Raw genomic sequence first — 26,043 nt, forward strand, 5'->3', positions numbered from 1 at the left:
AAATTTTTCTTAACAGGTTGTGCTACAACTCATTTATCATAAATCACATCAAATACAGAATATCTGCCACAAATTATTCATTATTATATCATATGAACATGTATTTTAAATTGTGTATTTTATTATACATTAAAAATACCCTTAAGGTATATAAGAGAATTCTTGAATGAGTTATTCATTTCCAAGATGATGCTTTTATTGCAGTTATATTAAGAAGAATTGAATACACCTGATCCTGAGAGAAGAAAAGCAATTATGGATGAAAGCAGTGAGTTTCTTTGTTTTGTTTTGCTTAAATATTCATTCCATAGCCCACTTATACATGATAAGCAGGTATGGGTTACTGTCTGCTGTTATCCTAAGTTTAGGAAAACACTTGGAGGTCAGTTACCCCATTGTAGCTAGACTTAATTCAATGCCTCTAATGATACACATTTATACCATCCAGTACCCTATATAAAACATGACTGTTGGCGATCAATGAAGTCTGCACCACCAAAAATAGTTAAATCAGAAAGACCTTGCAGCATAACATACTTAGCAACTCACAAATAGGGACAAGAACATTTTACCACACTCTCAGGCAAACATTTGTTAATCAGTCTGTCAAATAAAACAGGCTAACCTGCAAGATACCTTGACCTGTATGTGCATGTCCAAGAAGGAAAGAAAAAATTGGAGAAAAATTATGAGTTTTGATCCCTTAGCCCAAAGGTAAAATTAGGTATACACACAAACACTCTGCATAAAGACAGGTTGTGATTTTTACCAGGTGTAGCAGGAGATACAATGAAAGAAAATCCAGGACAGTGACCTTTCCAGCTGACTTACTGTGCTAACTTAGAAGAGGGGGGATGGGGGTGGGGAGGGGAGCAAGGGAGGGGAAAATCTCAAAGTGAAGTCAGGTGCAACTCCACAAAGCATCATTTTACCCTAACATTATTGAGAAACATTTGAAATTCTGCTGTCCATTCTCAAAGTCATGATGAATGTTTTAAATTTGCTCTATTTTACTCTGGTTTGAGTGGGGTGTGATTTTAAGGTAAAGAAATAGTTACAAACTATTAATTCCACCATGTAGCAATTACCAAAGAGGGAGATGCTGCCAAACACTCCAATTACCTATTAAATCCTTTAGATTATTCAAGGGGTTATCAGAAGCACAAGTTGCCATTTTCAAGTGAATGGCCCAATGACAGGCTAAGAAACTCAGAAATCAGTGCTCACATAAATCAAGAATTCTCTGCAGCTGTTTAGATTTCCAGCTAACCCAACAGAAGTATTTCCAGAACCCAACAGAAGTATTGGTTTACAACACATGCAGCAGAAACTGCTGCTGGGCCTGCTTATAGTCAGGAATTGAACATCAGCACCCACTCATTATATCCATTCTGCAAAATCCACAAGGCATGCACAGTAACTCCTAAAAGCACTGCATCTGTTACACACCTCCAGGCCAACTCTACTGAAAGCCTAGTTCTCCCAAAACTGCTAAACTTGCTATACACGCAGTAATCCTGGAGAACCGGTTTAAATACCTTCTAGGCAACTTCAAAAACATTGCACTATCAAACTGTGCACTGATGTCAGGCACATTTTGATCATTCTTTCATTACTCTGTTCTCTAATCTAATGTCTTATTTGACTGTAGATATTATTGCCACCACTGTTTGGCTAAGGACATTTTCAAATTCAGCACTGAAATGACTTTACTGCTTGGCAAATGCCTTGGTTGGTATATGGAGTTTATGTGGCAAAGGGTTGGGAGATGCAGACCAAATAAAACTAAGAAAACATTGCCAAGTGTGACTGATGAATTTGTCTTTGACCTTGGGAGTAATTTTTTTAACTAATTTTACAATTCTATTTATAATTTAATTTACAATTCATTTAACTTTATCATTTTCATGATCTGTGCAAATCTCTTCAACTATGTTCCTTATAATCCCTTTTAACAAAATACCATAACAAATCAGTAAACGTTCATTAAGAAACAGAAAAAATTACACACGTAAAAGACTAGTAACAAACTATAAAAGATACATCTCTTAAGACATCACCATGACAGCATTGGCTCAGAACAGTAACAGTACTGCAGTGATGCCCTATGACCTTCTAAGGCCAGCCTGGGTCATAACAGGATTACATACACAGGAATTTCATTCATTGATCAACCTTCCGAACAATCACATAGAGCAACCTCAGTACAGGTGTCCCATCAGTTTCCAGCTTTAAGCTGAAACCTGGTAACCTCCTACACATCGCACACAGATGTTTCATTAATATTATTGCAATAGCCTAACCTTCTGTGCAAGTTTCTTTTTCTATTTCAGTTTCTTTTAATCTGCTTAGTAAGCACACATGACACCTGGCTGCAATACCAGCTTACTTGCTCTATTTGATACAGAAGTTTACAACAAGAAGACTAGGGAGGTTTAAATATAGAGACTGGGGAACACAGCAAAAAGCAAGTACCAGACTAATCGGTGCAAGCTAAAACTAAAGTTAACAGTTTCCATTGCTGTACGTCAGTCTTGCAAGGAATAACTACTCTCTTTCTTCCTAAACAGTAATTTAGTTTAACTAAAGTTCTCCTAATTTTATGAAGAGTTGTTTCTTAAAATTGTAAAGTGATGCCATTATATCTAAATAAACAAATGTTTATTTAAAATTATCTGGAAGCCAAATACTGAAATACTCAGAACATAAACAGGAAATAAAATTACCTTACAATTTACTGCCTATCGTAAGAATCAAGACTAATATTTTAAGTACTGGCTTTAATGACCATATGGGGATAAACTATCCATTTATACACGATCTTTAAAAAAAAAAAAAAAGAGTTCTTGGAATAAAACAAAAACACTGACATCAAAAATGTAAAACTCATTTTTCACTTGCATTAAATTTAATCTCACAGAAATCTGATAATCAACTTTTTTAAAGCTTAAGAGCTTGTCTGAGAAAGAAAAGCTAAATAGGAAATATTAGCAGTTACAGGAGAAAGTAAGAAACAGTAAGACTGTGGTTTGCAAAGGAAATTAAAAAAGCAATGGCTAAATTAAACATTGCCTGGCAGAGAAACACAACTACTCCCTAATGAACATCAAAGGTCCCCAAACCCCATATACTCTCAATACCTTTGGCCCGTAAACTAATTCCTCATTAAATCTATTGATACATTTTGCCATCATATTTGTAAAGAAAAGAACCATAGAATCATAGAATAACCAGGGTGGAAGATCCCATGGGATCATTGAGTCCAACCATTCCTATCAAACACTAAACCATGCCCCTTAGCACCTCATCCACCCATACCTTAAACACCTCCAGGGAAGGTGAATCAACCACCTCCCTGGGTAGCCTGTTCCAGTTCCCAATGACCCTTTCTGTGAAAACTTTTTTCCTAATGTCCAGCCTAAATCTCCCCTGGCGGAGCTTGAGGCCATTCCCTCTCGTCCTGTCTCCTGTCACTTGGGAGAAGAGGCCATCACCCTCCTCTCTACAACCTCCTTTCAGGTAGTTGTAGAGAGCAATGAGGTCTCCCCTCAGCCTCCTCTTGAAGAAGAAACAAAATGAGAAGAGACACAACGAAGATAACTTGGTAGCATATTCCTCCACCATTCATGAAGAACTTCATCTCCCTTTTCAAACCTTTTCCCTTTTTCTTCCCTCAGAACTGCATCATTTTGCCTTTCCAGTGCAATGCCACTTATGGGGCAGATGTCTTTTGGTATTTTTTTTCTCACTTAAAAGCTGGCAGACAAACCATCCAGCTCAGGAAACAAATATTCTGCTAGAAAAGAACTGAAAATGTCCAGTCTAAAGGAATAAAAGCGAGAGGCAAGCGATCTCATTCTTCAGCAGCCAGAACCAAGTAACTAGCCCTTGCTCCCATACAGTCCAGTGCTGCCTACTCCCTGTTCTCGACACACAGCCAAGTCAAGAAAAGCAGGCTGGTGAAGAAGGCTGGCAGCAAAAGCCACTCCTGCCAGACACACAGCCATAACTGGCTAAAGGGGAATTGCAAAACACTATCATAGTGGTTCACCTACCCTTTGATATAAGGATGTGTATTGAAAGGAAGAACAAAGAAATGTCTTGGTTAACAAGCTAAGCTTGGAGAACTACACTCTATTTCTTCCACATCTAGTGTACAAGTGATCAAAAGAAAGAGATGAGAGAAACAACCCCAAAGGCAATATTTAAAGGGCATCTTTCGTTTTGATTTGACTAACAGCAGCTGGCTATCCATTTTTACATCCTGAACAGATCATCTCCATCTGTAAATCTGACCTTTCTCCATGATCAGCCCCATTCAGGACAGGAGCAGAGAAGGTATGTTCTTCCTGTGGAGAGGCAGAACTTCACACACTCAACGACACCTACACAACCAATGTCACAACTCCCATTGCAGTGCATGCAAGAAAGTTTCCATTTCCTCTGCAGGCACTGGTGTGGTTAAGGCAAGCTCCAGCAGCACCAGAGTAGACTCTGCCTGACAGTGATGTGCCAACTGAGGAGGGAAGAAAGTGGCCCAAATATTTTTAGCAAAGGCACAAGGATGACATTGTTCTGTTTTGGTTTTGGGTTTTTTTTAAAAAGGATTTTCTTGTGATTTAACTCATGCAAGTAGGTTAGAGGAAAACCAGTAACACTATGAACCTTACCCCTCATTTTAATAAATGGATAACCCCATTTTTAAGTACTGCTCAATTTTTTTGAAGTGAGTATCTGCCCACTTCTCAGATGATGTAAGAAAGCACTTAAGACCATTTTTTCTGTAGCAGGACATTCTAATATCAGCTTCCCCACAGAAGTGATGTCTGACTTTCCACAGGGAAAGACAGAAGTTTCCTGCCATTTTGAATATTAGCTTAAAGGACAGTGACAATGCATGGAAAGCATGTTCACCGATCCCATTTGCTAGGGGGAGTCAGATTCTCTTCAAATAAAGGGAAATTCAGACACCTACGTCTTCAGCATCCTTCTAAGCTAAAACTCTTCCAGTCTCACATGGGCTTTTAGCAGAGGCCAGCTGGTTAAAAAGGTCTTCTTTCTTAAAAAAGGTGTTAGCATGGGCATAATTAACCCAATTGTAACAGTTATTTGGAAACCCACAAGGACATTAAAATTAAGTGTAATCTGAGGTAGTCTCCTGCTGAAACACTGTAAGTATTTAGTTGCAAAAAATTAGTACTCGTGTAATTTTCAACATTATAGTGTTTCAGCAATATAATTTGAAGGAGATCATCTCTGACTCTCCCCAGTACTCAAATCCAAATCTTTGACAACAATATTTCAAATGTTTGCACCTAAGTAAATGAATGGCTGTCATTTTGGAAAGATATCTTTTCAGATAGACCACAATGACAAAAGAGCCAGTAAAGGAGATTACTAAAAATAACATCCTTCAACAAAGTTGAAGTCATGGGCAAATGAGGAAATCATACAATTACTCTGTCAATTAAAGGTAAAAATCACAAAACAAGAGATTTATAGTAATGCTTTTTCTAAATGCATAACAACTAGTGTACTTTTCAAAGACTTTCAAAGCAAAAAGCTTGTCTCATTTCTGCTGTCTACTTCCTCTCCCATTCACACACCTCAAACCAACCGAGAAACTGACCAACAGAGAGGAGGCAAAAAAATAAACCAATGAGTTTTGTGAAGAGATTTTTCAAGATCCAAGTAATTTAACTATGTCCACTTTTTGATGGACAAATATGTTTGTTGGCAACCTATTCAACAGTCTATGTGAATTTCCCAAAACCTCTAACAGCATTCAACATCAAAGGTTCTTGAAAAAAAATAAACTGATGTGAGATGTGGCGAAACTATTATGCTAGAGCAGCAACTGTTTGAAAAGAAAGGAAATAGGAATAAACTGTCAGGTTTGTCATTCAAGAGAAGTCATCAGGAAGCAAATCTATCATCCCTCTGCAGCTCAACATATTCATACATTATCTAGAAAAATAAGTGAATGGTAAAGTGACAGAGTTTGCTGATGACATAAGTTGTTTGAGTAAGAAAAATGAAAACTGGATGTGGAAAGTACAGGTAACTTCACAAGTACTAACTACCCATTATGACAGCAAGTAAAAAAAAAAAAAACAAAACCGAACAATACATATGTATACACACACACACAAACATAAAGCAATGCACACAGGAAAGACATTTCAGTAAATTTACATAAATCACGTGTCTCTGAATTCCCCATTACCACGGTAGGCAAAAACACACTGGAGTTTTAAAAGAAGTTTTCCTTAGCTATGCCTTGAATGTTCATGAGCTACCAGGATATCCAACCATATCACTGCAAGTCATCAGAGATGGAGTAAGAGCAGCACAGAGGGCATCACTACTATACCAAGATGCAAGTTCATAGTACAACTGCTTTTTGTGGTTTGTTTCTTTAAAAGGTAAGAGATGGATAAAGGAAGGCAATTAAGTTAACCTCAACTAGGGAAACATTACCTAAGAGAGGTGGGTTTAAATCTAAGTATGCTAAGATTTTTCAGCCTCAAGAAGAAATGACTGATGTAGGATAAGACATCTACAATCTGTAAAGAATGGAAGAAATAAACAAGGAATGATTATTTATTTTCTCACACTACTAAAATTAGGAACATCAAATTAAATCATAAGTTTGCATGCCTCATTTAAAAGTCTGCTTTTTCCCCTAACTACCACCCAGGTAAGCTGCAAAATTTAGGTTTGCATGGTTGCTAACAAAATCTTTCTGAACTCTAATTATTACCAAGAGAGATACCCAAAATATCTGTGTGTTTAAGAGTTCATCACCTTCAGTTTAGAAAACTTCTGAGCAGAAAATTGTTTGACTACTATCACAGCAAATTTCCTTGTTCTTTATGCTTTCCCCAAGGCAGCTGCTATTGATCACTGACTGTTAAAAGGCAGGATACAGTGTGAGGTGAACTTGTGGTTTGACTCAATGTAGTGGTAGTTTCTGGTGAAAAAACAGAATGACAAACTAGAAAACTCATGAGAATATCTTGTGCAAATGAACTTTTTACTGTTTCAATCATAGCACACAATTCAACTACGTTTCTCAACCCACGCAGTGTGTTTCAATTTCTACTAATACACCTTTCTTCTTAATACAGATGGTCATATTCACATAAACTAGGGAGTCTGAGATGCTTTACATTAAAGCAGCTACAAAAACGGGTAACAGAATAAAATGTATAACTAGTACAATCTAGAGGAACATACATCATCTTTCAAAACAAGCTACCCAGCAAAACAGAATCATAGAATCACCAGGTTGGAAGAGACCCACCAGATAATCGAGTCCAACCATTCCTATCAAACACTAAACCATGCCCCTCAGCACCTTGTCCACCCGTGCCTTAAACACCTCCAGGGAAGGTGAATCAACCACCTCCCTGGGCAGCCTGTTCCAGTTCCCAATGACCCTTTCTGTGAAAAAATTTTTCCTAATGTCCAGCCTAAATCTCCCCTGGTGGAGCTTGAGGCCATTTCCTCTTGTCCTGTCCCCCGTCACTTGGGAGAAGAGGCCATCACCCTCCTCTCCACAACCTCCTTTCAGGTAGTTGTAGAGAGCAATGAGGTCTCCCCTCAGCCTCCTCTACTAAGTTGTGAATAAGAACATTATTTCTGCAAAATAAATGCACTTTTTGTAACAAGGGTTGTTCAGCAAGTCTTTTGGAGATCTTACCACAAGCATCAAAGCATCTTTCACGTAGATTTGGTATCAGTCACAATCAAGCCCCTCAGAAAGAACAAAATACAAGGTGCAAGAGAAGGATGGGAAGTTGGGTGGAAAGCATGGACACCAGTGTAAAACTGAGCCAGCAAAAAAAAGGATTTTTCTCCTTGTAAGAATTTAACTTCCACACTTGGTAGCAACTAAATCTTAAATAAATCTTGCAAGTAAATCTTGTATCTGTAAGAAAGTTGTTTACTATGGGCTATAAATTAGTACCATCCAAATGACCTGCTCAAAGTCACAGCAGAAATTCATATAACTTCATTATAAAGTACTGCTCAAGAGGTGAATGTTTTATATATTGCTTCCTCTTTCCTCAGTTGAAGTTAAAAAGTTTTCTGACTCCAACAGCCTGGAGGAATAGAATGATGCTTCCACTCATCCACTACCAAACTACATCTGGTCCCCAACAGGTGCTGGAACACGATCATAACCTTTCAACATCTACCTTTTGCTTTATATTTCATCATATGGCTTATGCAATTGTCTTGGAAAGCAGAAAGCAGTGTCCAAGATCGCACATCCATTACACCAAAACATCACAGACACTTTAGGAGTACATCAGTTCATCTGTCTTTGACCTGTCAATCTCCCATCTGCTTTTTTGTTTCTCCAGACAAATTATCATTTCAACAAAAAATATTCAAATTGAACAATTAAAAAAATTGTTCTACTCCATTTTGTCAACTCTATTATTGAAAGAGAAATAAATAAAAAAAATGCTTCAATGGCTGTAAAGTCGATGGGGAAGAACAGTAGATGCAAACTAGGCTTCAGAGGTCACATACAACATAAAAAAATACATATTTGATCACATTTACTTTTAGCAACAAAGTAGTAAGTATGGATTCTTTAAACTCAACTGAAATCTTCCTATGAATGCTCAAAATGGATCTGAACATTAACACGCAAAAATCGAAGTCCAATACAAAGAAAACCATTAATTACTGGAATGTTGGCTGAGCCTACAATGTAGTCCAATAAACCAAAGCACTTGTACCACCCTAAACTGACTGACTGTTTTCAAGTTTCAGGAGAGAAGTGACATGCTTGGGGCAATGTTTATTCTTTATGCATCAGCTTGATTCAAATGAAATCCCTATAATGCTGAAGAAAGAGCACTGGTTCTCTACACACTACTTTTGCCTTGCTTGGTGGGCCATAACACAAAAGACAAACAGAAAAGCAGCAGCTTCATTCATGTGACAGTTTTGTACTGAGGTGTGTGTATATTTTTGTATTGATGTGTGTGCATATACCCTCACACAAAAAGTAAAACAGTCAGGTTAACACTGAACACAGAAGCCTGACTGCAGGCTCCATTCACAGCTTGTAACTGTAAGACATGCACACACATACTGTGTCACTAAATGACCATATGCCTTTCCTCTTCACTTAGCCCAGTCCATCTTGTATAAAGCCTGGGTGGACAATCAATGAACTGTTTTTTTAAAGTATCTTCAGTCTATGATCACTTCTAGGCTTGCATTCTTTCCCCTCCTATTAGCACACTACTCAAACTCTGCTCTGAAAACAGAAATACTAAATTTCCTCCTGCAATTTTATGAAACTCTACTATAATCTCAGGGCTTTACAATATGAATGAATTTGCCTGGAGCCCTGTCAGAAACCTTAAGATGACAGATTAGGGTTAAAATCTTCCATTGATGTTAAGTCCCCAGTACACATGCATTTTATAAAATTTTATATGTTCAATGAATACATTTAACTGCTTTCAGGTAGAGACCTCGATATTCTCTTCATTCAACTGCTCAACTTCAAGACAAAGTCCCAGAAGTTATGAAATTCCAAGTACTGGTCACTTGGAAAATGTGTGGTTACTTGACTTTTCTGATATCTCACACAAATTCATTAACTGGACAGGGACAAAATCCACTTCTCTAGCATCCAACTGACCAAGAGATCTTAATTTCTATTTCCTGCAATTCCTCTCTTCACATAAAGGTTTTGGGGCCAGACAGGAAATAGCACTAGATGTCTTATAGCTTGTATAAGCAGTAATTAAAAAAAAAAAAAAAAAAATCACACTAACAAAACCAAGTGTTTCACACATTTAGTTACTCTAGATTAGTTACAAGTGTGAATTAATCTTTATTTTAAAATTGTCAATCATGGCCAAGCTGCAACTTCCTTCGTAAATTCTTCTAACAGAAGCACCAGAACCTCTCCATGTGGTGGAGTCTGGCTGGAAGAGCAGGGCACGTCCCTGCAGACTTTTAAGTCCTTCAAGCACTGCACTTCACACTCTGATGCCCAGGAATCACAATCAAGATACTGTGTTTCTTATACCTAATACATTCTCTACAACATCTACTCACATTTAAAACCTCTACCAAAGCTCCAGCTCTACCTCATCCTGCTTTATGATAAAGTTAAAGTTTTCTTCCTCTACCACAGATTATATGATTATTTCAGAGTCAGAGATTCATATAGCAAGTTGATGAAAGACATTGCAAAATACCCTATTAAGTCATAAATCACAGCCTTCTGTTTTAACTTTCGGCAAACAAAGGTCCAGCCTGCATATTTACAATGGGCAAAATCACAATCAGCGAAGAGGCATTCATCCAAATATCTCTGTACGCATTGTACACATGTGTTTCCAGCACACTACAACTACCAGCAGAATATCACTGCTCCATCCAGTAGTACACCCTTATAGTTTGTTTCATGAATCAATGATTCCATACTAACCCCAAGTAAGGCATTGTTTCAGGAGTTTACAGCATGAACTCTGCACTGCACCATTGCTTTTCTTAAGGCAAACACACACACACACAATGATTCAAATACAATATAGTGGTATTGCTATAAAAATAATCACACTATGCAATGCTCACTGCAAAACGAGTGGGATAGAATTAATAAATGCTTCTACATGTCAATTTTATTGTACAATTATCTCAGGGTAGCAGTACACACATCTGGACCTAATGAAGTAGCACCACTACATGTAGCAACAAGTAATGTAACATGAACCAACAGAGATAATGACAAAAAAATAAGGTAGGACAGTTCTTTAATGTTACCATCAAAAGACAGCAGTAGAGAGAAAAAAAAAACCCAAACAACCAACCTCTCCCCTCCCTCTCCCCCCCAAAAAAGTGAATACATTTGAAATGAAATACACAGAAAGGCAAATAATTGCTTTATTTGCAACAAGGTTTGGCTATCCATACCAACATCAAAGCTATGGGAAAATGTCCAGGAGTTTTGTAATGTTCAGCGACATTAGTTGTTTCCATACTTCGACTATGCATAATAGTCACTGATTCAATTTAAAGGAAGCCACTTTGCTGCAACTTGTTGCCCAATTGAATAAGATGAGAAAAACAGGAAGCTGTACTAAACTACAAAGGAGTTCAGCAAATGGCTTTGCTGAAGCAAAGCAACACTGTTACAGACATTTTAACCAGAAAGTACCACATCCAGGGACAAAAACAGTTTTGAGGAATGTATCCAAGACATAGTGGAACAAAGCAAGCAAAGAAGCATCCCAAGCACTTCAAATGAAACAGAAAGAAAAGGAAGTAAATTTGAGGGTTAAAGGAAGTAAATTTGAGGGTTTAAGGCAGTGTCATCTATGACAAACAGCTTCATTAAACTGCATAGTGTCAGCAAAGAAAAAAATTGCATTTCTTCTTATGTCTTCTCTGCCAGTTTAAATAAGGCCCCCTTCTATGCACTCCCTGTGAAAGCAACAGTAGCTTCACAACAAAACTGTCACTGGAGTACTATAAGCATTTTTAAAAGTAAGGTTTTAGAAAGAGTTAGCATCCCGTTCCCCTCTTTTTCTGTAACTGCACTAGTTAGCAGACAATATTTCAGGCAGTCAAACCTTTGCAAGTGACCCCACCCCAAAATATGTGACTTCTGTTGTAAATTTAAATCACATCAACTATATAACACCACCATTTTTTCCAAATGTCTGTACAGACAGCCCTGGGCACCGTAACACTGAAAACTAATCTAAGCAGGTCTTCACATCAAAGAGTGTCTGTAGGCTCCCTCCCAGAAGAGACTACAAAGTGGGGAAAACAAAAGCTAAACAAAAGACCCCATGAAACAACCCAAAAAATTACACCAGTGCAGTTGCAGCTTCAAAATTATTTTGCCCAAGTAATTTTTCCCAATCAAATCATAAAAAGCTTAATCTTGGCAAGGCTTCATATGAAGAAGAATTTAGAAAACAATCAAGGTATCACTTATAAGTTTAGGAAATGTAGTGTGCAAAACCAGTTTTACAGTAAAACTCCGTCAAAATATTCAAGGCAACTTCATTCCACTTTCTCTTTAAAGTTAAGTTATACTCATTATCTGTTACAGTGAGTTCCAACTTAACAATTAATATAGGTAGCATAAAAACTCATCTAGGCTAAGAGGTGGGATTAGACAACAGATGTAGAATATCCTACTTGCATTGCCATAGCATCACTACTCCTTAGTTTTACTATCTTTCCTACAATTCTGACACTTAGTGAGGAAAGAAAAATACAGAATTGACCTACAACCAACAAGAACATCAGTATAGTTCACATTTAAGCTACCTCCTTAAAAATTCTTAGTTAAAAGTTACCCATTCCTGCCAAATGCAAAAACACCTACCACCACAATTGTACATTACATTACTAAGAACACACAAATGGACCATTCTAGTCCCACATGTTTACAACATGGCACACAGTTTGTATGCTGTTATACTTTACAGACTACTTTTTTGAGTTCACAGACAGCATCCTCAGCATGAAAGGGATTGCTCAATGTGTCAAGGTACTTTAAATTTCCCAGACCCATCCCAGCATCACTCAACTCAGTACTAAAATTCAATAGTTTCATAAACTGACAATTAACAAATAGATTTTTGAAGCTCATGAGCAGGTCATGAAGGTCACTCCCTCATCTCTGAACAGAAGCATTCAAGTTTGTTTCAACATTACTACTATATTTTCCTAACAGTTGACTTCAATTCCTTAATATACACTGGACAAAACAACAGCTCAACCACCTTCTTTGTATGGTACTGTTGAGACAAGGATATTGACATGTAAAGGTATTTATTAAAACAGTCTTGTTTGTTTTGCAGTGAGCATCACATTCATGTACTTTGCTTGTCATGTACTTTCATGTCATCCACCTTGACTTCTGTAGGGCCTTTGGCATGACCCCACACAACATCCTTGCCACTACACAGGAGAGATAAGGGTTTAATGGATGGATATGATGAATATATGATGAATAAGGAATTAGCTGGGCAGTTGCATCCAAAGAGATTGAATCAATGGCTCAATGTCCAAATGAAGATCACTAATGTGTGGTGTCCCCCAGGGGCCTATACTGGGACCAGTACAGTTCAATAACTTAATTAGAAACAAAGACAGTGGGATGCAGTGTACTCTTAGCAAGCATGCAAATGACACCAAGCTGTGAATACATTTAAGGGAAGAGATGCCATCCAGAGGCACCATGACAAGTTTGAGGAACAGGACCACGTGAACCTCATGGAGTTCAACAAAGCCAAGTGCAATGTCCTGCACCCGGGTCAGGTGCACCCCCAATATCAAGAGATTGGGGGATGAATTAAATGAGTGCAGCCCTGCAGAAAAGGACTTGACAATACTGGTGGACAAAAATAAAAACATCAGATGTGTCAGCTATGAGCGCTTGCAGCCCATAAAGCCAACAGTACCCTGGGCTGCATGAAAAGAGGTGTCGCCAAGAAGTCAAGGGAGGCAATTCACCTCCCATACTCTGTGCCTGCGAAGCCCTGCCTGGAGTTCTGCATCCAGCTCAGGTCTCCATACAAGACACTGACATGTAAGAGCAGGTCCAGAGGAAGGCCACAAAAGCAGTCAGAGGGCTGGAACATCTCTCCTGTGTGAAAAGCCTAAGAGAGTTAGGGATGTTCAGCCTGAAGAAGGGGAGACTTTTGGAAGACCTTACTCCAGTCTCCCAGTACTTAGAGGTGCATATAAGAAAAATGGAGACTTTTTACCAGGGCCTGTAGTGACAAAACAAAGGATGACAGTTTTAAACTAAAAGAAGATAGGTTTAGACTGGAAACAAGGAAGAATTTTACGATGATGGTGATGAGGCACTGGAACAAGGCCCAGAATAATTGTGGACATCCATCCTTCAAAGTGTACAAAGTCAGGTTGGATGGGGCTTTAAGAAGCCTGATCTAATGGGAGATGTCCCTACCCATGGCAGGGGGATTGGACCACATGATCTTTAAAAGGTCCCATCCAACTCAAATCATTTTATGATTACTAGCAAGCAGTGCTACTAAATGCTGTGTAGTCCTACGTGCCACCTTCATGACTAAGAACTATCAAAAACACCTCAACAAAACCACCACGCAACCCACACTTGAGTACAGCAGAAGTATTACTTTTTCCAGAAGATATGTCATAACCTAAATATTGCTTAGGCAAAAATAATCTCTATTAACTACAACCTGACCTATCTCAGAAATCCAAGTTTCTACACCCAGCAGCAACACAGCCTCGTTCCAAGATGACCTGGAAAAAAACCAAAACCAAATTCTGTCAACAGCTTCAAAAGCATACACAATGAGATTTAAATACAGAAACACTTTCTCAGCAATATGCTCAATATGAAACTTCTGAATTCTAAAATAGATGTAAATACTTAAAATAAAACATGGAACTTTGACATATATCTGTCAACAACAAAACTGTTAAGTGATTTTGATTCAATAATTAGGTGGTTTTGGTCTTGTTTTAAAAAAAATATTTCTTACGAATCTAACCAAAAAAATCTAAATCCTAGTGTATTCATAACAAGCAACAACTCTCTTGGCAAATAAAACCTGCCACATTTTATTCCTTCTCATCCCTCCTTCCCTAAGAAGTTTTCCCACAGTGATATGGCAAAGACTAAATTTCACATCAAGAATATTTCTTCAAGTATGTTTCTCTCTTCAACCCCAACTTCTTGCTTTGCAAATCCAAAAATCAAGAGAAAATTTACCTGAAAACTAAATATGAATACAAGAGGAAAGGAAATTAGTGTACTAAATTCAATGTGGAAATTCTATAATTAAAAATTCCTTCCTCATAGAAATCAAGTTAATCCAGCAGAGACATATTTAAGCTCTAACACAGTCATCAGTTTGCAGAATAAATCAGGTGACTTTCTAGAGATGCAGGCTATCATTTTTAAAGAATTATACCCTAATCAAACACTCGCCAACTAATCAAAGTATTCTTAAGATTAATACAAACCCCTAAATTTGATAAACTTTCCAAAATACAGATTTGGAAAAATGTGAGTGGTATCCAGTTTCCTCTGTTAAAGAACTCTCTCACTGAAGGAAAAAAATTACCAACTTTGCTTACATCAGTTACATTGGGTTTAAATGTTCTGAGAATAAGCTCAGTGTAAACTTTCAGCTGAAAACACAAAACACTCATTCATGAAACTAAACAACCACTTTATTTTGCCTGCCTATCTTTTGAAAGATTAAATTATGCAGTCCAAACAATTTTAAGGACTACTTCTACCATTAAGTGGAGTTTTGAATGCCTCTGTGGACAGAGGTTCCACAGCCTCTGTGGGCACCTGTTCAGCAGACTCATGTTTCAAAACAATCAAACAAAACAGCCCCCAAAATAATAATAAACACCTGCTTGCCACTCCCTCCCACCCCAAAACTTCCTCCTAACAACCCAATCTCAAATCTAATCAGAATTTCTGCCTTCTCAGTTTCCTCCCATTACACACTTGAAGAAATCAATTTAAGCTTCCATTAGTGTCTCTTCTAAGGTTCAAGAAATCCAGTTTTCCCTCCTTAAGTGATATGCTCTGGTCCTCTAATCATCTTAGTGAACTTTACCTGGACTTGTGGCGGTATGTAATTTTTCTCATGTATTGGTGAACCCCAAACATAGTACTTTAGATGTGGCCTCACAATTGCAGAATAGAGGGGAAGAAACACTATTTTCCGGCTGCTGGCCACGTTCTTGCTAACAGAGCCCAGTACATGACTGGCCTTCGTCACTGCCAGCCCGCATTCAACTTGTCAACCACTTGAGTTCAAGGTCTTTCCCTGGAATGCTGTCTTCTAGCCAGCCTGTACAGCTGCACAAGGCTACTCCATCCCTGGCAGAGGATTTGACATATCTCTTCACTGAACCCCACACGGCTTCTGCTGTTATACCATTTCTCCAGGTCCCACTGAACGATGACTCTGTCTGCTACCACAGCCAGCAACTTGGTATCATCCAAATCTACTTCTTGAGATCATCCTCCAGCCCATCATGGATACAATTAAAAGACACCAAATAGTAGCAATCCTGGAGGGATGCAACTTGCAACCTGTTACTAGTCAGACTCTGCTTCACTCATCACCATCCTTTGGGCTTGGCAACCCAACCAATGTCTCACATACCCTACAGGTTACATCTCTGGTCCATCTCTCATTAACCAGACCAGATCATGCTAAAGGTCTTAAGACTTCTATTTTGTAGAAGGTTATCTCCAGCATCATAATAGATTTTTAGTTCTTAGGCAAGTAAAAATCAACAAAAGACAAGACACTACTGCCATCATAAATACTTATTTCAGCAAAAAAAAAAATCTGTATTTCTCCTGATAAATAACCTAACAAGAAGGATAAAACAAGATACAAATAGGGATGGCTTTTTTTTTTTTTAAACATTCTTACATTGCCTGTGTACCTGAAACAATACTATTAATAGCATTCTTGGCTTGATTCTGACTAGTGATTTTGTCGCAACATCCAGTTCCATTTAAAGTTGGATATTATGTTCTTTCCTAGAGTTCTCCTCTGTAAACATCCGTTTTGAAAAATTATTAACAAACACCTTCATTCACAAACCACAATAATTGTTACAAACATTGAGTTTTATTCGTTGGTATGAGAAAAATACTGGAAATTAAATCAACCAATCTAGTCCTGCTCTGAATCATCCACCTGCAGTCTATCAGCAACATTTGCTGGATTGCAAACATGGTTTTGTGGGTTGTTTCCCCCCTTTTCTTTTTGCTTCAAACAACTTTTTCTCTTTTATTGCTTTTTATCTACAGAAGGCATTTCCACAGGACTCCAGTCTAAGCACCAAAATCAACTTTAAGTCATGCCACTTTAAGCGTCTCTCCCTCCTCCATCAGGGTGCAAGTTCCCATGACTACATGGTACACAGTCTGTCAGGGCTTATCTGAACGGCATACTGAACAGAGTGCACCAAAGAGCACTTTCACAGTTTCCTAATTTATGAGCAAACATGAAGAAGCCTGTTGGGAGTTAAAAACAAGAAGCAGTACTTCTGTAAAAGACATAGGAGCTACCACAAGGCAATAGTTACTTGCAAAAATGTGCCTAAAATTAACACAAAGCCTCAAAATGCAAAGCTAATTAATCTGCCATGACTGCAACTCTGAGGTACCAGTAAATAGCTTTTTGCTTCTCATCGCCATTAGTCGCATTTAGGTAAGAGGAGATTGCCTGCTTATTACAACCAAATGTTTCGACTGTTATCAAATGAAGGGTAAAAACGATTACATACTAAATGAATAAGTACTACAGCACGTAAATGTAAAAGCATCCTGAACCGCATTTTTGTGAAACATGCAATTATAAATACAGGATACTGCTCTCATGTCTCCTCCTTCATCACATTTCAGTACTGTGGTCAAGACCTGTCACTGTGGCCTCTGTGTTTTAGAGCCCTCGTATACCCATTTTTACATCTTTGGTGCCATTTGCCATTCAGTATAAAACCAGTAATAATTGTCCTGAGTTTTATTTACTAGACAAAGAAACTTCTCTGCTTTTTTTAGGATGATCTGCTATCAAATGCATATTTCTCTGAAAACTGAAGACTGCTAGCAGTTTGTTACGAAAGAACTAGCTCTTAAGCACAAAGCTCTCTATGGTGCAAGACTGCTTCTGACTGTCGTAAGTAACAGGTTACAACGTTAGGAAAAGCTGCTTTTAAGTTTAGGGCTACTGAAGTATCCTGGTTTCCCCCTCAAAAAAACCCAACTTATTTTAATTAAAAAACAAAGAAGGATAAAGAATTGGATGCTATGATTTACCTGTTGTAATTACATACAGGTGACATTTCAATGGAAATGAAGTGATAGAAATTATACAAAATTTTTCTTCTCGTCAGACACACACACAAAATGGATCTTAGCAGTTTTCACAGTTCAGGGTTACCAAAAAAGTCCATACATATCACCAACTAAAACAAAAAGTTAACTAAGAATGGAAGCGTTCCTGCTCTCATACAAGGTTTCACCTGCCTTCCCTGACAGAATACTTAGTTGCTGGAAAAGGACCTTGTGGTAGAAAACTACAAAATTACTGTGCTTGAACTGACTACACAACAGTTTCAGTACCACACAAGTTTCTGCAAAATCATAAGAAAGAAAAAACCTGTCCCTTTACCCTTGTCCTGTAAGGCCTTCCCCCAGCAGAATAAGAAAAATTCACAGGAACTGAAGTGTGAAAGGAGAAACTTGGGAAACTGCGAAGATGACTCATACACAACATACTTTTAAAGAAAATTTTAGAAAGGCAAACAAAAAAAAAAAAGCCCACACTTTCCCCTTTCCACCTCTATGCTTAGATAAGCGCCCATGACCCAATGAAGAACATGGAGAAGTCTGCCCCCTTCAAGTTATGTTAGATTACACCAGACTTGCACTGAGAACAACAAAATTTATGTTAGGCTAATCCGCAGCCAGTCAGTCATTCTTTCACTGGTGTAGCATGCACACATCTGTTACAAGACCAGTCTAGACCAACGGACTTCTAAGCTTGAGCAGATCAGCACAGTGAGAAACAAAATGATGAACAGTCATTGCAGGAATGATGGTTTAGAGTTTTGGGGTTGGTTTTTTTTAAATAAAAAACCCAACATATATCTGTAGCCATATTTCATTACACTCGTCAGCTAAACATTTATTAGAAAAGGATGCATATGACAAGTTCTAAGTGTCAGAAAGCACATTTTGAGTTTCCATTTCTTACTGAAGAGCAAAAACAAGAAAGAAATAACATTAATGATTAAAGATGTTCAAGTATTACAAAAGTGTAACAGTAAAACAGGCATCAACCAGTAAAACTGGCATCAGAAACAACAACGGCTATTCCTTATTGTATCACCAACTTCCAACTGTCCCTTCTTATCTACCAGCCTGCCTAAAGGGAATTTAAACATTTATGCTTAACCTCTGTATCTCAAGACAGTCCTGCCAAACATCTGCTGCTTTAGGAGAAAGATTCAGAACTGCCTGGTCATGATAACTGTTATCCCCTGAGTGCAGAGATGTCCTTTCAGCTGGAGCTGGGACACAACAGAATGGTAATGAAGACAGTCTTGTGGTGATCCCACATATGTGCTACTTATTCTCAGAACAGATGTCATCATTCCCTAAAAATTCCAACTAGCTCACAGACTAATGTCAACTCAAGGACTGAAATCAACTCTTCAAAATCTCTTTGAGTAACACAAATCATGGAGCTACTGTGGAGATAAACGCATGTCTGGTTAAGAAGAAAGCAGAAGCTATATTTTAAAACACTGTATTGGCAATCTGCTTATTTTAGGATTACAAGTTGGGGTTTTTTTAAGTAATTAACCATCCATCTACATACACAATAATCCTCTTCATAGGAATGCTATATAAACTTCTCCCAGTTTCATGCAGAAGTATGAAGTTAAAAATGTCATCTTCATGTGTATGCAACAATATGCTGAAGAAATCAACATGGAAAGGAGTATGGATTGCAATTTCTCTTAAACAGAAATAGCCTGCAGTGCAAAGGTTTTGTTTCCTCCCCTTAGAGTTTAAAAAAAAATAAAAACCACTACTTTAGCAATAGAATGAACCTTAACATTTGTGTTTACTGATGGCCATTAGATAAGACTCCTGGTAGATAAAAAAAATCTTCCAGTTCTTTGGCAACTACTGAATAAGATGCCTAAGCCTGGCCACAAAGATGACAGGGTCTTTATTTTGGTCTGGTGTGACTGGATGACAAAAACCCATAAGTTCTGCCTCTTCAGAGAAAAAAAAAAAGCATGCAATTTTTGAAAAGTGTCAGTATTTAAAACAACATAGCATGAAACCTTTCTAGTTAATAAATTGCTACATAGCAGCATGTACTTGCTATTTTCTCCTTTGAATGCATGACAACAGATTGAAATAAAGTTTGGGTAGTGTTTTCAGGGGAGGGGGGGTGGTGTGGTATTTTTTTCATTTTGTTTTAAAAAGTCAAACCACAGAAGTCCTTCAGTGACTCTTTCCTGGGGTTCTGATTTTTTTTTAGGTAGGCCTTTTTATTTTGTTGGGCTTTCCACTAAAAACTTACCAAACGCGAAGTCATCAGAATCAGCAAAAAAGCCTCCTCTGACTATTCATCTGAAAATTGCTTCAAAATTGCATCTAACTGCACCCAAAGTCTTCTGAAAAGATTTTAGTAACAATAGGAAAAGAGTTGCAACTAGGAGAGAATATGTACTGTTTCACCCAGCTGTACTAACTATACTCCCTCCCACTGGAGGACAACCAAGTGAAAAAAGAACAGCAACTGAGCATGTCATCTATTATATTATTTCAGAAAATTTGTTTAATGTGATTAAGGAACAGTAAATCCGCAATTGTGTAATACCTTCATAGAACTGGATAGAGAGACAGACACACACAGAACAGTCCATTTCTTTTTTTGTCACTTTGCTTCATGAAAAGGCAGTTCTGACCTAACCACTGATGTGAGCTACAGTACGAATTACACCAGACTGAGAGGCTATGAAAAGGATCTAATTTTTGTTTCATTTCCCTACCATTTATGTTCAGAAAATAGTTCCAGTTCACAATTTTATCTGGAATAAAGAAAACAACTAGCTGATCCACAAACCAGCTATAATCACTAAGGTAGATGCAAGATGCATTGAACTAAGTTAGCTTCAAAATAACAACTACAACACTTGAGGCTGCAACATCTAACAGCACAGAGCCAGACACTGCCTGCAAAAACCCCATGGGGGCTCCAACCACATCCAACATTAAGTGAAAAATCAAACAGCTGCAAGGATGGGATCATCCCCTCTGCCTTAAGATAGTGGGCTCAAAACTGAACTTCAGAAGCTGCCTGAAGAGCTCTTCAGCCATCCATGATGGATGGACAATAGCAGCAGTAACAAGAGCTACATAACGGCCACTTCAACTGTTCAGTTTCAATCTCCTGATTCATATGAATTCCAGTCTTAGGTAAGCAGATGTACAGAAAGAAACCTAGCTTTAATGTAGCAGCAGCCGAACTGCTATGCAAACTACAAGTACAATAAAGATGCACACTCAAAAGACTCTTACGGAGCATTTTGCCTGTCAGATTCTGACCATCTGAATTTCTTCATGCAAATTAATAAACACAAATTTGGGAGGGTTGCAGGGGTTTTTGCAGCACGTAACAGTAGAGCATATTCACATCTTGTTTCCCAACAAATAAACCTTGTTTATATTTATACATAACAAAAAATAATACAAACCAACTCCAGAATGAATTGGAACTGCAAACAGTTTAAGCAGGGCACAGAAAATGGTTGCACAAACAAAAGAATTTCAAGAAATAGCCACGCAAGCATTAGAAGCACCCACTATTCCCTATTGGTCTGATTTACTGCTGTCAGACATTAGAATTTTGAAAATAAGCACAATCCTCACAAACGGTGCAGAACCCTGTGTATTTATCTTCTATGCTTTGGTTTTCTTTGGACATGCTTCACCACACTCAGATTGTACTGATGTATATCCCAAATCATGAAAGCATTATACTGTATTCTTACCCTGGAAGCCAGCAGTGATGGCAGAACACACAGCTTTACTTAACTCTATGAATGCTGTCAACTGCGCTAAGTATTCCAGTGGCTGTACCTATTCCACACAGTTAAGACCAGGGGGCAGCAATACTGTCAAATACAAACCAAAACAGGTTGCTTTCTGACAAATCTATAAGCAACCACAGCTCAGTTACAGGAGAAAAAAGTATTTACAGTTACAGAAAAGTTACAGAAGTTAATCTAGGTTACATACTAAAAATAAAATATATAATATAAAATGCAATCTTACAACCACTCTCTTACCTAATCAGTTACTGTAAACAACATCACTGTTAAAAATTTTGAACATAGACAAGTTTTTCTTCTAAGCTAACATTAACTAAATGTAATCCTCTGGAATTCTGTTTTCCATACACAAGACTATCAGAACACCATGATTAATATTCTTTCCTTGCATACCAAATGCTTTGCTCATGCCAGCACATTAAGCAAAACCAAAAAGAATCTTTTAAATCCATCCCCTAGATACACGCTGGCTCCTGAAGAATTGACAAAACCTTAATGAACTAAGTGTATAATCTGAAACAACAACTAACTGCAGCCTATGAAACAATAACAAAAACCTGTCTTCTTTCAGTGCGATTATGCTAGTACCTTCAACCAAGAGAAGACTGTCTTGTTTGAGACCAAGTCATTTGGAAGACATTTCCTCATAACTGTTGACCTAGTCCACAGGAAAACACACTGAAACCTCAAACAGGAACCAGCAGACCGATACCACCAGCTCTGGAAGTTTACCCATCTCCTCATTCCTATTTCTTGATAGTGAAGCAGAACGAACATTTAAATGACCCTGGTAATGAGCATTAAAAAGAACCCAACACTGAGGCTTCAGGGTTGAGATGCTGAGACTGTATAATGACTTCTGCTTTATTATCTCGGTCTCCTTTCACCACCTATTTTGTTTTCATATTATTTTCCTAACTATACGTTCATCCCTTCATCCTTACCTTACTTCTTAACCAAAGCCTCCCTCAGCAGGTTTCTGCAGTCAGAGTTCTGTGCTGACTTGATCTAACGAGCGGCTGGGGAAAAACCTCTACAAATGCTCCCAAAACAAAACTCAACAACCTTCATCCTCCTTCTAAAAATCGCAGCGTTCACTTTTTTTTTTCCTGCTGCAACAAAAGCCAACACAAAAACCACCGAGAAGTACAACAGTAATATCTTAGCTCAAGCTCTGCACGGCTAATCTTTAAGACGCCAGGGCAGGAAAGCTTTCTGTAACTAGGCTCAACGCAAGAGCGAAGTCCCACAATTAAAAGGACAGATTACACGCATACCAATGCCTCCAGCTCCACGGATTTGGGCGGGTGGTACTGCTGATGCTCTTTCTCCAAGACACACACACACAAATAAAAGGAGGGGGAAAGGGAGGGGGGGAGCGGCGGAATCGCGTACCTCTTCCAGCAGCGTGACCGTATTCCTGCAGTTCTGCAGCCGGGTGGTGAAGCTGGAGGTGGTCGGGGAGTTGTAATCCTCTGTGGTCTCGGCGATGAACTCCGACACGGTGATCTGGTCCGGCATGATCCTGCCCCACCGGTAAAGCCCAGGAGGAGCCCAGCAGGCAGAGCCGGGGGAGGGGAAGCCGAGTTATGGGGAGGGGAAGGCGGAGGAAGGAGGGGAAAAGAGAAAAAAAAAAAAACGAAAAAAAAAACCAAACCAGAGGGAAGATGTTAACGTCCAGTACAGACCCGCAGCATCAGAGCCGCGGAGAGGCTGAGGCTTCGCCCCGCACACCCAGCCTCTCCCGCCCCGGGCTCAGAACCGGGCTCAGCCCCTCGCCCAGCCTCCCCCTCCCCGGGCTCAGCTCCTCTCCCACCACCCCGCGCTGCCCCCCGGGCTCAGCCCCTCGCCCAACCGGGCTCAGCCCCCCACGCCCCCTCTGCCTCACCGGGCTCAGCCCCTTTTCCAACCTCCCCCCCGCATGGGGCTCAGCTCCTCTTCCACCCCCACAACCCCCTCACCGGGCTCAGCCCCCCTCCTCCCGCGGGCTCAGCCCTTTCTCTCCTCCCGCCGCCGAGCCGAGCACTAACTTGTGGGGCTCCGGCAGCGCCCCCGGCCGGGGGCGGGAGGGGCAGGGCCGGGGCCGGGGCCGCTGACAGCCGCCCGGGGACTGGCACGCGCTGCCCGGCGCCCGCCCGCGCCCGCTACGTGGGGCCGGCGGGACGCGCTCTGCGCAGCCGCCGCCGCCGCCCGGCCCCGCCCCCGCCCGGGCCCGCGCCTCCGCTCCGCTGGTAGCGTGAAAGAAAGGGGATTTTCGGAGCCAGCGAGAGAGCGAGCGGAGGGGCTGCTGGGCTCCGGCCCTGCACCCGCACGGGAGGCTCCGGCCCGGCTGCGCCCCTGCCTCAGCCGCGGGCAGACCCCCAGGGCAGGCAGACCCTTCCCTCTCTCCCCTTCCCTCTCTCCCCTTCCCTCTCTCCCCTTCCCTCTCTCCCCTTCCCTCTCTCCCCTTCCCTCTCTCCCCTTCCCTCTCTCCCCTTCCCTCTCTCCCCTTCCCTCTCTCCCCTTCCCTCTCTCCCCTTCCCTCTCTCCCCTTCCCTCTCTCCCCTTCCCTCTCTCCCCTTCCCTCTCTCCCCTTCCCTCTCTCCCCTTCCCTCTCTCCCCTTCCCTCTCTCCCCTTCCCTCTCCTCCCTCTTTCCTCCCTTTTTTCCATGTTTAGGCCCTCAGGAGCTCCTTGTGCTATAAGCTTTGCATGAAGGCACCGAGTCTCTTACAGCCACTGCTGATAAAGTCATTACTTTAAGCAAACTGACTGAATAGATTTTTGCCCTCCATATACTCAGTTAATTTTTAAGATGTTCTGCTATGTCTCAGTGACAACCTTGAAGCCACAGTTACTGATCCGTATTACTAACTCCATTCCTGAGCCCTTGCAAAGCAAAGAGGAGGGTGATGTATTGCTGCTGAAAAGGCTGTACTGCACAGTTCACCTCTGTGCCCTCGTACAGCTGGGAGAGCAGCAGCAGCAGCACTGGCCCAAGATCTTAACCGCATCCCAGGTATCCATCCTTTGTGTTTCTCCCCAGTCCTGCATCCTCTCACAAGTACTTTTTCTGACAATTTAAAATATCCTCTATCTGTTATTGCATCATGTAACTCTGGGAATTGACAGACAGCACTAATGAGGTTTTTTCCCTGCTCTTTTTTTTTTTTTTTTTTTGTATAAGCTTAGACTTCAGGGCCCATATGTGCCTTTCTAAAGAAGGCAAGGTCTCAGGAGGCTCAAGTGATTATGGTCATCTGCTGTTTCAGTCTTCTCTTTGTATTTGGGATTTTCTTCACAGAAGCTAGGAAATTCAGGACTGGTAAATATTCTCAAATCTGAACAATTAAACAGTATGATATGGCTATGTCTCTTTCAAACGTTTTAATGTTCTGTATATACCTACTCCTGTATGAAAATGCACTTAGGCTTTTGCGTGGCTTTGTATGTGATGCTAATAAAAATGCCTGTACAACTCAAAACTAGTTGAAAATATCATCAAAAGGCTGCAATGCCTGAGTAAGCATAAAAAGGAGGTGCCCGATTTGTGTATAGCCATAAAAAATGATTTGCATGTACTTCTGCCAGCAAAAATATGACCAATACTCCTGAGAAATGGTCCTGCCTGAACATGTTTCTTTGATTTCATTGCCTAAGCAGAAGCCCTCCATATGGCCATGTGATTGCTGCTGCTGCTGCTGCTTCACGTGATCCAGCTTTCCGCCACAAAGCTGCAGGCTCGTACAGATGATTGTTAAACGTCATGAGACTCTGAAAGGTAGAATAGGCAAGAGGAGGAGGAGGAAGCCAAGAAAAGAACCGCGTGGGAGCTGCACTGAAAAATGGATTTAGGAAAAAAAAAAAAAAAGAAGTTCTGAAGAAGACTGGAGGGTTAGAAAGAAAATCAGTTGAGGACCATGTTCATTAAAAGCAGTGGAGGAGGAAAAGAGATCAAGATAAAAATGGCTGATAGTATCTAAAGCAGTACAGAAAAGAGAATGAAGAACTGTCTAGGGGCTCGGGCCAGGGAAGGACTCTTAGTAGCATCAAAAAAAGCTGTTTCAGTGTGCCTAGCCTGCATAGAAATGGGATGGGTGAGGGGCTGCAATATGGCCCAAGGGCCAAACAGGACATCTGTGGCCATGCCCTGTAATTTCCTGCTGATCATCGATCATGGGCTGTCACACAGCCGTTCCTGAGCCAGACGTATTGTTTGCAGGTCAACTGCGGTGGTCACGTTAGAAGGAGACCTGATCCCTCTCTAGCAGATTTCCAGTGAGGATAAAAATCCATGGCACTGATGGGTAAACCGCTTTGATTGATTGAGTACTGAAATTATTGAGGTTGGACACTAGTCTTTGGATTGTAAAATAGCTTCATCTGCTATC

General features: G+C 39.9%; 1 protein-coding gene across 4 annotated transcripts in view; it reads right to left on the reverse strand.

Annotated features, from left to right (window-relative positions):
- Nucleotides 1–26,043, reverse strand: part of ASAP1 (ArfGAP with SH3 domain, ankyrin repeat and PH domain 1) — a 155,709-nt gene that overhangs the window by 99,578 nt on the left and 30,088 nt on the right. For 3 of the 4 annotated variants that reach the window (XM_069854659.1, XM_069854660.1, XM_069854662.1), the window contains exon 3: nucleotides 23,071–23,200. In XM_069854659.1, the coding sequence (XP_069710760.1) occupies nucleotides 23,071–23,200 (130 nt within the window). Of the gene's footprint in view, nucleotides 1–23,070; nucleotides 23,201–23,705; nucleotides 23,726–26,043 lie in introns of those variants that run through there. The other variant, XM_069854661.1, reaches the window with a different exon arrangement.

The sequence above is a fragment of the Phaenicophaeus curvirostris genome, chromosome 3 (assembly GCF_032191515.1).
Source record: "Phaenicophaeus curvirostris isolate KB17595 chromosome 3, BPBGC_Pcur_1.0, whole genome shotgun sequence".
Classification (NCBI taxonomy): domain Eukaryota; kingdom Metazoa; phylum Chordata; class Aves; order Cuculiformes; family Cuculidae; genus Phaenicophaeus; species Phaenicophaeus curvirostris.